Below are 11,109 nucleotides of genomic sequence, written 5' to 3'. Positions count from 1 at the left end.
TGAATGATTTGGGATGAACTATTGCTGTGAATGATTTGGGATGAACTATATCGCTGTGAATAATTTGCTGTGAATATTTGATCTGAGATGATTTGGGCAAATAGCAAAACAACAGTGAAAAAGAATGAGAGAAAAGAAAAAAAAAACCCTCCAGCCGGGACCACATCTTTAGTCCCGGATGGTATCGATCTTATACTTTATCATTAATGCATAATCTACCCATATTTCTCACATAGTTTATTGGAGCTTGTGCTGCAGCTCCCGCTTTTGTTCTCTCTCCTCTCATCTCTCCTCCAGATAAGTACAAATCTGATGTGGCGACTTGTATAGCCTGCTTATGTCATATTAGTGTACTCGCTCTTAATTTTCGTCTCTTATTTAATTTTTTTTACACTATCACTTATTTACTCCCTTTTTATTACTGTGGGAGAGGTATTTTTTAAATATATTTTCACATTGATCCTAAACTCACCTGCATATAAACTTAGTGGGTGATCAATAACCGACTTTGCATTACCAGAAACCCAACTCCCATGGTTTTGGAGAGTAGCCAATCCTTGACTACCCATGTTCGTGTGCACATAGCAAAACAACTCCTCCCTAGTTATATTATTCCCTCTAATTACATAACGTTTTTTACAATAACATAATTTTCAAAATATATTATGTTTTTCTATTATAATTCATATAATAAAAATATACATGTTATCATAGTATTTTATAAGATAAATCTATATATGTTATTTTAATACCTTTAAATTAGATTCCTTAGTATGTGTTCGTTATGTGTGGTTGGAGATTTTCTCCCACGCGAAAAATGAGGCAGCTCAGAATATAATTAATTTAGTATTAGCTTAAAAAACTCAAGAAATAGATTAATATGATTTTTTTACAATAATTTTCTGTAGAATTGTACACCATTTAATAGTTAAGAAATCTTGCGCACGAAAAATCAGAGCTTAAAATTCGGAAGAGTTGAGAAAAGAACACAACGTTAGTCAACCTTTATCCAAAAGAACGTGGACAAACGGGAGTAAGCACACGGCGGCGAACGAAGCCTACCCGAAACAGTGGATGACAGGGTGGGCCCACACGAAAGGCGAGTGCGTGTACACCTGAACTAATCCACAAACACTCCTCTCTTCCGCGGCCACGGTGTGCGCTGACCTCCCGGTGAGTTTGACCCCCCAACACCGTCTGTCCGTCTCGTCGGTGAGCCGCCCGCGACCTCCGCCGTATAAATTCCTCGGAGCGTGCGCGAGCGGAAGCCCAGCCACAGCCAGCCGAAGCAGCCGAAGAGAAGAGGGAAGGAGGGAGGGAGGGAGGCAATGGGGGACTCGAGCGGGTCGGGTTCGGGTTCCGGGTCTGTGTCGGTGGACGTCGAGCGGATTTCCTTCGGCGGCAAGGTCTGTCCGTGCTCCTCCGTTTCTTGCTTCTCTTCTTCTGCTTCATTTGGGGATTTTTTGTTCTGGGCTGAGGACCAGGAGGAGGAGGAGTTCCATGGGCGCTTTGGAATTTCTCTTCTTCTTCTTCTCTTTTTAGGGAGGTTATGGTTTGAGTTTGGTTCTTGGGAAGATATAAGTCTTTGTTTCTGAATGCTTGGTTTCTGGAAATGCGATTGCTGGTTTCTGTTTTTTTTTTTACCATGATAAAATCCTCTTTTTTGTTTTTGTTTTTTTTATTTTTGGGTGTGTAATGTTTTCACACAGCGGGCTGTCTCGTTTTCAGTTCTAGCCATCAATCTTGTCACAGTTGCAGTGATCTTTTTTATGTTTTTTGTTTTTGGACAAGCAAAGCAATTGTATCTTGCTTGCAACGAGGACTAGTTTATTCTGGCACTTCGAATCAGTGGACACAAGCGTACGCTTCCACCAAATTTAGTATACTGTTTAATTTGCTCGTAATTCTTCAGACTTATGCGTTGTTTCACTTCCAAGCCGTTCTCATTTCGAAGTGATTATCACTGCATGATTTCTCCAGGAGCATCAAGTGAGGACGAGATGCGGTTCATTATCCGTCGCGATATACGGAGACGAGGACAAGCCGGCGCTCATCACGTACCCGGACATCGCGTTGAACCGTGAGTAACAACCACATCTCGTGAGATTCTTGGAAGACATGGTAGAATTGGGAATTCATCGATCATATATGATTACCCATTTCTTGATTTGCATGCAGACATGTCCTGCTTCCAAGGATTGCTGTTTTGCCCCGAGGTGGCGTCGCTGCTGCTCCACAATTTCTGCATATACCACATAAATCCTCAGGGGCACGAGGTCTGTAGCCTGTGTGATATTGTTCAGACATGTCCACTGCCACTGCGTGATGCTTGAGTTTCTGTTGGTTGGGTTGCTCACATGATCATTCTCATGACATTTGTTAAGATTTCAATGCAGCTAGGAGCGGCTCCAATTCCATCCGATGTGCCGGTGCCATCCGTAGAGGATCTCGCCGATCAGGTTGCGGATGTGCTCGATTTCTTCGGGTACAGTTTCGCATCGTAGTCCGAGTTCGTTGTACTCTTTTTCAGCTAGTGGCATGAGACATCAATATATGAGAGCTTTTTCATTTTTTTCAGATTAGGATCTGTGATGTGCCTGGGTGTTACAGCTGGTGCCTATGTCCTCACTCTATTTGCAGTGAGTGTTCCTGTACATTGTGAATTCAGGAGAAAATCTTACTCTTAGACTGTGCTAATGACAATCTTCATTTTCTCAATTGTCGCAGACGAAATACCGGGAGAGGGTAATAGGCTTGATGTTGGTTTCCCCTCTATGCAGAGCCCCATCATGGAGTGAATGGTTGTATAATAAGGTAACTTCATGTTTCAGTAAGACTGATCATTTTCACTCATGCCAAGTAATGCCAATGATTAAGTGTAGCATTTGATGCACCAGGTATTATTAAATTTGATCTACTATTATGGGACTCGAGGCTTGGTCAAGGAATGCTTGCTTCAGCGGTACTTCAGCAAGGTGACTTCAGAAGTCACTATTCTCAGCTTGTCTTCTTCCAATTTTATACTTATGGCTTTATTCACTGTCTTACTGATGCATTTTCTGCAGAAAGTGTGTGGCAGTGGTCACTATCTTGAATCAGACATTGTACAAGCTTGTAGAAATGTTAGTTCCTTATTGCCAAACCATGAAATTCCTTTATATCTTGTTGTTTCAAATCATAAACTGAAGGCGTTATTTATTTTTATTGTGCAGTTGCTTGATGAGAGGCAGGGTGAAAATATCTGGCGGTTTCTTCACTCGATAAATGAGTACGCGTTACCTCCTTTAATTTTGTTTCCTAGTCAATGGGAATACTTCATATCTTGGAGCTCATATAAACTACACTCCATCAGGAGGCATGACTTAACAGATGCATTGAGGAAGCTGCAGTGTCGAACACTGATTTTCGTAGGAGAAAACTCGCAATTCCATGAGGATGCCATCCACATGACCACAAAGTTGGACAAGAGATATTGTGCTCTAGTTGAGGTAACATATGGATCCAACCTGTGCCGTTAACAATCAAGACAAACTTGAAGAAAAAAAATTGTACTCAGGGTTGCTTCATGGGGTAATTGCAGGTTCAGGGTTGTGGCTCCCTTGTAACCGAGGAGCAGCCACATGCTATGCTGATGCCGATGGAGTACTTCCTCATGGGATACGGGCTTTACAGACCGTACCAGATGAACAGCAGCCCTCGCAGTCCGCTAAGTCCATGTTGTATATCACCGGAGTTGCTATCTCCTGAGAGCATGGGAGTGAAGCTGAAGCCGATCAAGACTCGAATAGCCGTGGATTACTAACGCAGGCGAGATTTCAGCAATCAGAATGAACTGCTTTGCTTACAGCTCAGAGAACTGAAGATAGTCCTGGGCTGGTTGAAATGTTACCGTAGAGACGCAAAGTTTGTTCATGTGTTTGAGTATGTACCCTGGCAGAAAAAGCCTCCTTTTGTTGTATATATAGCCTTATAATCAGGAAAGTTCTACATCAGTAAGACAGAAAAGAGGGAAATCTGTAGTGGGGGATGTGTTCAGGATGGTTCTTTGTTCAATTTGTTTTTGTAGTCAGCAGTCAGCAGCACAAAAATGTACATCTCGGAATAGTTTTGGGACAGATAAATAAGAATCAATCACCCCAGGTTTCAGATTTTTAACCATGGTATTACCAACAAAGTTTATTATATCCTGTCTGCTGCTCTGTCTTGTTGGGAGAAGGCTTGCAATTTCATTGCATGAACCCCTGGTTTTGAATGAGCTCCCCTCATACATACTTTCCAGATCATTAGTGCATCATATATGTCCATCTGGATGATCATTGGCCAGCAATGCAATGTCCCAGTTTCCAGTTCCACTTATTCACTGAAGAATAAAGCAGTGAAGGTCTTCTGCATTTGATGTTCCTGACCGTTTTTCTTGGCAGATTCAGCTATAGTTGGACCAGTACTCAGCTACAAGCTTACAGAAGGCAGAGTCCTCATTCTCCATCAGCCTTGATGGCCTATCATACTCTATGAGTTTCCCTGAAATACCAGACAAAGATCACACAGAATTCATTCAAAAGAAGAGAGTATTCATGATCCATTTGCTGCATCACTTCAAGGTAAGCATTTCTCTGAAGAATGATAGTGATTCTTTCAGGGCCAGTTGCTTACCGTATGAAAGAACCATGACCATGTCACTGTCAGTGACAGTGGGAACCCTGTGAGCTATGGTGATCACAGTGCACCCTGAGAACTCCTGCTTGATGACTCTCTGCAGGACGGCGTCGGTGGCCGAGTCGATGGACGCCGTCGCCTCGTCGAGGACCAGGATCTTGTTCCTGCGGAGGAGGACCCGGGCCAGGCAGAAGAGCTGCCGTTGTCCGGCGCTCCAGTTCTCGCCGTCGTCGCTCACTGGAGATTGAAAGATGGCCAGAAATGAGGATTTTTTTCTTTTCAGTGCAACCACACTTGTCTGACAAACTTCTGAATATATTGAGAAGGTATGCACTAGGGAATCTGAATCAGGGCTCACCTGGTGATTCAAGAAGGCCAGGAAGGGCACTGATTGTCTTCTTCAACTGACACTTATCTAAAGCCTGGCATAGAAAACAAGATTGACACATGTGGGTCAGGCCCAAGACTATGCCAGTTTTGCTATTTGTTTGTTGTTCGATCTTTTCTTATCTGTCAGTCATCTAAACTCGCATAAGAATAGCCTGAACTTGCAGTATATAAAATAGTGCACCCTTTTGTTTACTTTGTTTTTATTTCCTAGATTAATCTATATGCATTTTTATGCTTAGATATATCAAATTTTTTTTTGGTAGTATCATATTAGTATCATTTTTAAATTTTTTTGTTTTGCTTACCTCCCAAATGTCTTCATCAGTGTGCAGACCCAGAGGATCAACATTGCTCCTTACACTGCCTCTGAAAAGTGTTGGCTCCTGAGGGATGATGCTGAGCTTCATCCTCAGGTCTTTCAACCCTATGGTGCAAATGTCAAGATCATCGATGAGAATTCGCCCGCTGTACGGGTCGATAAGGCGGAACAATGTGCTCAGAAGAGTCGTCTTCCCGCTCCCGGTTCTTCCAACAACTCCAATCTTATGTCCTGCTGCAAATGTGCAGGTAATCCCGCGTAATACCGTAGGCGCATTTCGGCGGTACTTGACCTTACAAACAATGACATAGTAATATAAGAATTGCACAATATCAGAGAAAATATTTAATTGATTCTTATAAGATTTCATTTGATTACTCTTAAGTTCTCCAATTCTATCCTTCCTGCAGATGGCCATGAAGGGGGAGGCCTTCTGTCAGTAATAACAGCAGGAGGCTCAGCTGGCAGATGCATGAACTGTTTGATTCTCTCCACAGATATGATGTAGTTTTCCAGGTTTGAGTAAAATCTTGTCACAAACACTTGGGCTGAAGAAAGCATTAACGCATACGAGAGACACAGGCCAAGAAATCCTGCAAAGATTACCAAGAACACCTCAGACATAAGTAGTCTGCACTTCGTTGCAAATCAGTCTGCTCAGTAACTGAATTATGTACCTGGAGCAACTGCTCCCTCCGGAAGCAAGACGAGGAGGATGGATGATGCAACAATAACCAAGATCTGTAGAGCCTCGACGCGCAAAAGAACCCATTCCAGTGCTGCGTTTGTGTAGAAGAACAGTGTCGCATCTGTGTCGATGAGCTGAAGATTTGTCTGAATAAACCTCTTTGTCTCAGCAAAGGCTCTTATGGTGATCACTCCCAGCATCGACTCCGCTGCGTAGTTCATGACCGGTGCCTTTGTAGTTCCATTGATCCTCACCAGCTCCCTTGCTGAGGCAATGTAGTATCTCTGCAGCATTACCATTGTTTTCGTTGCTTTTGACAATTATGCAGAGGGGGAACACCAATGATGAGTTCAGAACTAAAAAGACATGATCATGCTCACCTGGATGTACAGAAGTGCAACTATGACAGGAATAGCAACCAGTACAAGCTGCCATGTAACCAAGATCATGATAGCTATGGTTGTTGCTATTTCGATCGAGCCGGAGATCACGAAAGTCATTGCAAACGGGATGTCAAAGTCTAAGATGCTCAAATCTGATGAAGCCTGCAGAATTCAGAGAGAAAACATTTGTCTGAAGATTACAACAATGTCTGAAGAAATGCCATTGACAGATTGAAGGTGGTGGAACATTTCCTTTACCCTGGTCATGATTCTCCCTGTGGGAGTGGAATCAAAGAACACCATGGGTGCCTTAAACACCGAATCCATGAACCCGGAGAAGAACTCCCTTGATGCTTTCAGTCCAAAATGCGCGGCAATGAGGCTCCTAACATATGCAAACAAGCAGCTTACAGTTGCCATCACCGCATAGACTCCAATCACAACCCCAGCACTGAATTGTTGGTTCTGAATTGCTACTGCAAGCCAGTAGGTTGCCAGGCATTGCAGGCCGAAGAACGCGCACTGCGTGACTAGTATCATGGAAAGGAGGAACCAGCCCTTGGATACCGAGACATAATCCTTGTATGGCTTCAGCCCAATCTCTCCTAGCTCCCTCCTCTCCTCTTCTGTCAGCTGGACTGATTTCAGGTTACCGGTTGAGATCTCTGCCTCACTGTTCTGCTGTATCAGTGGTACCTGGTACTGAAACGCGCCGAGTTCTTTCGCTCCTTCTCGGCGATCATCGGTGTCTAGTATTGTTTTTGAGTCCTTGTGCGCATTCACAAGCTGTTCGAATGCCGTGCCGGATTGCAGAAGCTCACTGTAAGTTCCCTCCTGAGTTATCTCCCCATTTTCCATGACCTGAAAGAGAGCATTTTTAGCATTATTCAGTGCTATCTAATTGCTTGCAATGTGATTTTGTAGACATGCTTACCAGGATCTTGTCAACCTTGGAGAGGAACTCAACTTGATGTGTGACAAGAATGACCGTCTTGTTCTCAAGAGCTGCCATGACACAATCCTACAGAGGAAAAGGTAACACATCTATAAATAGAATGATCCTGAGAATATGACAGTGGCCTCTGAAACTGAGATGAAAAATTTCTTACATTGAACAGTGTCGCAGCGGTATGCGCATCGACGGCGCTGAAAGGATCGTCAAGGAGGTAGACGTCGGCGCCATTGTAGACGGCTCTCGCAAGCTGAATCCTCTGCTTCTGCCCTCCACTCATGTTCAGGCCTCGTTGCCCGATCTCCGTCAGGTCGCCATGGGGGAAATTCTCCATGTCCTTGTCCAATGCACAGCACCTGATGGCCCTGTCATACTCCTCATTGTTCATCGGCTTCCCGAATAGGATGTTGTCACGCACCGTGCCGCTCTGGATCCATGGCGTCTGCGGGACATAGGCGATCGAGCCGGACATAGCTACCTGAAGAAGAGAATTCAGAAGAGGAAACACAGTTCATCAATGTGAGAATTTCCACACATTTTGGCAGAGTTCTTCAGAAATGTGCATCTTGGTACAACATACTGATCCAGACATTCTTGGTATTTCTCCGAGCATTGCGCAGAGCAATGACGATTTCCCCGCGCCAACCGGACCGCAGACGGCGATCTTCTCGCCCTGCATTGCTGCGATGCTGATGGATTTCAGTGTTGCAATGGCCTTGCTAGGCTCCCAGCTGAAGACGCCATTGTTGATGGCCATGGTGATCATGTCGGAGCTTGGCATTGGTAATGGCAGGACGGCGTCGTCCCGGAACTCCTCCTCCATGAGGAACTTGCCGATGCGGTCCAGCGACACCTTGATCTGGATCATGATGGACAGCACCTCCGGCAGCATCCTCATCGGCTCCGAGATGACGCGGAGCGTGGCGAGGATGGTGAACACGACGGCGGCGTCCAGCGGCGCGCTCCGGAGCGCCGCCGTGCCGGCGAAGATCACCGCGGAGATGATGGTCGGCGACATCCAGTATAGCGAGCTGCCGTACGCCTTGCTGACCTGCGCGTCGGCCAGCCACCGCACCTCGGCGTCGCGCAGCCGCTGCACGTTCCCCCTGAAGAATTCCTCCCACGACTGGAGCTTCACCACCTTCATGGCGCCGAGCGCCTCCGCCGTGGCGCGCTGCCGCTCGTCCTGCGCCGCCATGAACCTCGACTGGTAGCGCTGCAGCAGCTTGGCGAAGGGGACGTTGAACACGCCGCAGGCGGCGACGGGGACGAGGCCCGGGAGCGCGCCGGCGCCGACGGTCCAGAAGAGGAGCGCGACGGCGAGGGCGAGCTGCACCGGCATGCTCCACGCGAGGTGGAGCCAGTACGGGAACTCGCCGAGGCGGTACGCGTCGACGGCGATGTAGTTGACGATCTCGCCGGCGGAGTTCCGCCGCCGCGCCTCGCCCGACAGCCGCAGCTGCTTCTCGAACACGGCCGCCATGGCCGCGGAGCGCATGCGCATGCCGAGGCGGCGCGACCCGAAGAACCAGTGCCGCTGCGACAGCGACTCCACCAGCTTCATCACCACCAGCGCGGCGATGAGCGCCATGCCGGCGGCGAGCCCACGCTCCCGCCGCCGGTAGGAGTAGGACACCAGGGAGTAGAGCATCACCGGCATGGCGCCGAACGCCGCCGTCCGGAGCAGCGTGTAGAGCGCCGTCAGGAGGAGGTCCTTCTTGTAGCACGCGGCGAGCACCGCGAACACCAGCCTGCTCGCCGCCTTCTCCTCGCCGCCGCCGCCCGGCGTCGCGCTCCGCCGCCGGTGCCATTCTCGCAGGAACGTGTCGCACGCCTGCGCCGCCTCGTCGTCGGCGTCAAGCGGCGGGACGTCGCCGAGGCCGAGCGGCTTGGAGTAACCCAGCCGCAGCAACGGGTTCATCCACGTGAACAGCAACCTGCTCAGGAACCCAGCCTCGCCGAACGCCGACGACCGCTCGCCGCCGCCTCTCGCCGACAGCAACGGCTCGGTCGACGTCTCGCCGTCGCCGCCACCGGCGACATCATCACGGCGGCCGGCTCGACCAACCACGAACACGCACAGGAGCAGCACCAAGCTGACCCCCCATGCTGCGACATCAAGAACCGGCAGCGAGCCACCCCTCGCCACCACCTCCACGCCGTACGCCGTCCTCATCGCCGCCATCGCCGCCCACCACGCCATGGCCACGGCGCTCGACAACCTCGTCGGCCGAACCACCACGGACACCGCGACGAACACCCACACAACCCCTCTCACCACCGCCACCGCCGCCGCCGCCGACGCCGACGACGACGACGATCTCAGCGCTCCCAAGCACACGCAAGCGACGCCAAGAACAGCGCAGCAAGGAGAAGCAACGAGGCACAGCCATGGCGGCCGCAGCCGCAGGCCGCCCCACCTCGCCGCAACCAAGAATCGCTTCTCGCATCCGGCGATCACCAGCGTCGCGAGGTAGACGACGAGGAGAAGAATGTTGGCGAGATCGATCAGGTTAGCCTGGAAACACAGAGAATCCTCCTCCTGCTGCTGCTCGCATGCCGATGCAATCGACCAACCTAATCCTGCAAAAAACACAGAGAAAAATTCAGAGATTTGGTACAACTGCACCGGGTAATAAATTGGCAGTGATATGCCAAGAAGACAAGAACAAGATTTGCATTAAACAGAAAAAAACAGATGCATGGGAGCAAAGCTTGAGGAGAAGATCATTGTTCATTGGCCAAGAGAAAACAAAAGATTTTGATGGTGATGGATGGCTAATACTACTACTGCTACCTTGCATGATGCCAAGATGAGAAGCCATTGATGATTTGATCTGTCCTTGTGTGAGGTTGCTCATCAGTGATGCACTACTAGCATCGATCTCGGAATGGTTTCTTTTGTGGAGCTCGCAGGTTAGGATCTGTGTCCACTCTATTTATTATTGTTTCTTTTTCCACCCTCTAATCTTTTAGCATACTGACTCTTTGTCGTTTCCGAGTGAATATCGTGGAGCACAAATTCAAGAGGAACACAACTTGGAAAATTCAACCTGCAATAAGGTTTCTAATGTTATCGCGTAAAAGAAGAAAGGAACATGCCATTGGTAATTATTGCTATCAAATTTGTCATTCCTAAGGGTGAAATTTACAGCTTTGTCCATTCATATATGTCCCTTTTGTTTGAGCACTTTTACTGTATAATTTACTGGTAGTATATAATGTCAGTATAAACAAGGACACATCAGTAATTCACCATATAAAAAAAAAGGTATTTTAATAATTTTTGGGTTTAGTGCCTCGCAGGCCACGGTCATTCAGTTGTACAGTAGTTGGCAGTGACAGCACGGCACACATGAACTCGCGGTGGCTGGTGAAAGATGATGGGGAATGAGCGAGCTATGGGATCGAGCGGGAAAAGGTTTAGCGCGGTTTACACTCTGAATTTACGGAATTGCCCCCCACCCAATAATATAGGAAGATAATTTTACCCCTTTTAATTTTACTGAGAGGACAAAACAATCTAAACCTTTTGATCAATTATATCAGCAAATTGTAATGTAAGTTCTCTTTTATTTTATTACAATGCGTTTTTACTACAGAAGTCCTACTCTTATCCATTGTAAAATCTCCCAATTTTAAAAATGCAGAATATATTTATTTATATTAGTTTCCTTGATTTTTGGGGTATTCCTCAAAAAGAATCACCAGTTAGAAAAGT

General features: G+C 47.3%; 2 protein-coding genes across 5 annotated transcripts; one reads left to right on the top strand and one right to left on the bottom strand.

Moving 5' to 3' along the window:
• Window positions 1-1,276: 1,276 nt before the first annotated feature.
• On the top strand, window positions 1,277-4,155 carry LOC127773157 (protein NDL2-like). Of its 3 annotated transcripts, none has more exons than XM_052299187.1 (11): window positions 1,277-1,406; window positions 1,981-2,080; window positions 2,179-2,276; window positions 2,385-2,485; window positions 2,579-2,639; window positions 2,728-2,814; window positions 2,898-2,975; window positions 3,066-3,122; window positions 3,213-3,268; window positions 3,353-3,488; window positions 3,581-4,155. In XM_052299187.1, the coding sequence occupies exons 1-11, from the start codon at window positions 1,329-1,331 to the stop codon at window positions 3,800-3,802; spliced, it is 1,074 nt and encodes a 357-aa protein (XP_052155147.1). In that variant the 5' UTR covers window positions 1,277-1,328; the 3' UTR covers window positions 3,803-4,155. The 3 variants fall into 3 exon arrangements, with proteins under 3 accessions (XP_052155147.1, XP_052155148.1, XP_052155149.1); XM_052299188.1 differs by having other exon boundaries at window positions 1,278-1,406; window positions 2,397-2,485; XM_052299189.1 differs by lacking the exon at window positions 1,277-1,406 and adding an exon at window positions 1,445-1,860.
• LOC127773156 (ABC transporter C family member 8-like) lies at window positions 4,122-10,356 on the bottom strand. Of its 2 annotated transcripts, none has more exons than XM_052299185.1 (12): window positions 10,183-10,356; window positions 7,969-9,971; window positions 7,546-7,866; window positions 7,371-7,457; window positions 6,695-7,297; window positions 6,434-6,598; window positions 6,043-6,337; window positions 5,744-5,958; window positions 5,352-5,657; window positions 5,015-5,078; window positions 4,654-4,893; window positions 4,122-4,521 (listed from the first exon to the last, which is right to left on the bottom strand). In XM_052299185.1, the coding sequence occupies exons 1-12, from the start codon at window positions 10,247-10,249 to the stop codon at window positions 4,424-4,426; spliced, it is 4,464 nt and encodes a 1,487-aa protein (XP_052155145.1). In that variant the 5' UTR covers window positions 10,250-10,356; the 3' UTR covers window positions 4,122-4,423. The 2 variants fall into 2 exon arrangements, with proteins under 2 accessions (XP_052155145.1, XP_052155146.1); XM_052299186.1 differs by having other exon boundaries at window positions 10,186-10,356.
• Window positions 10,357-11,109: the final 753 nt, after the last annotated feature.

This window comes from Oryza glaberrima, chromosome 5 (genome assembly GCF_000147395.1).
Source record: "Oryza glaberrima chromosome 5, OglaRS2, whole genome shotgun sequence".
Classification (NCBI taxonomy): Eukaryota; Viridiplantae; Streptophyta; class Magnoliopsida; order Poales; family Poaceae; genus Oryza; species Oryza glaberrima.
This window is presented reverse-complemented; position numbering and strand designations above follow the sequence as displayed.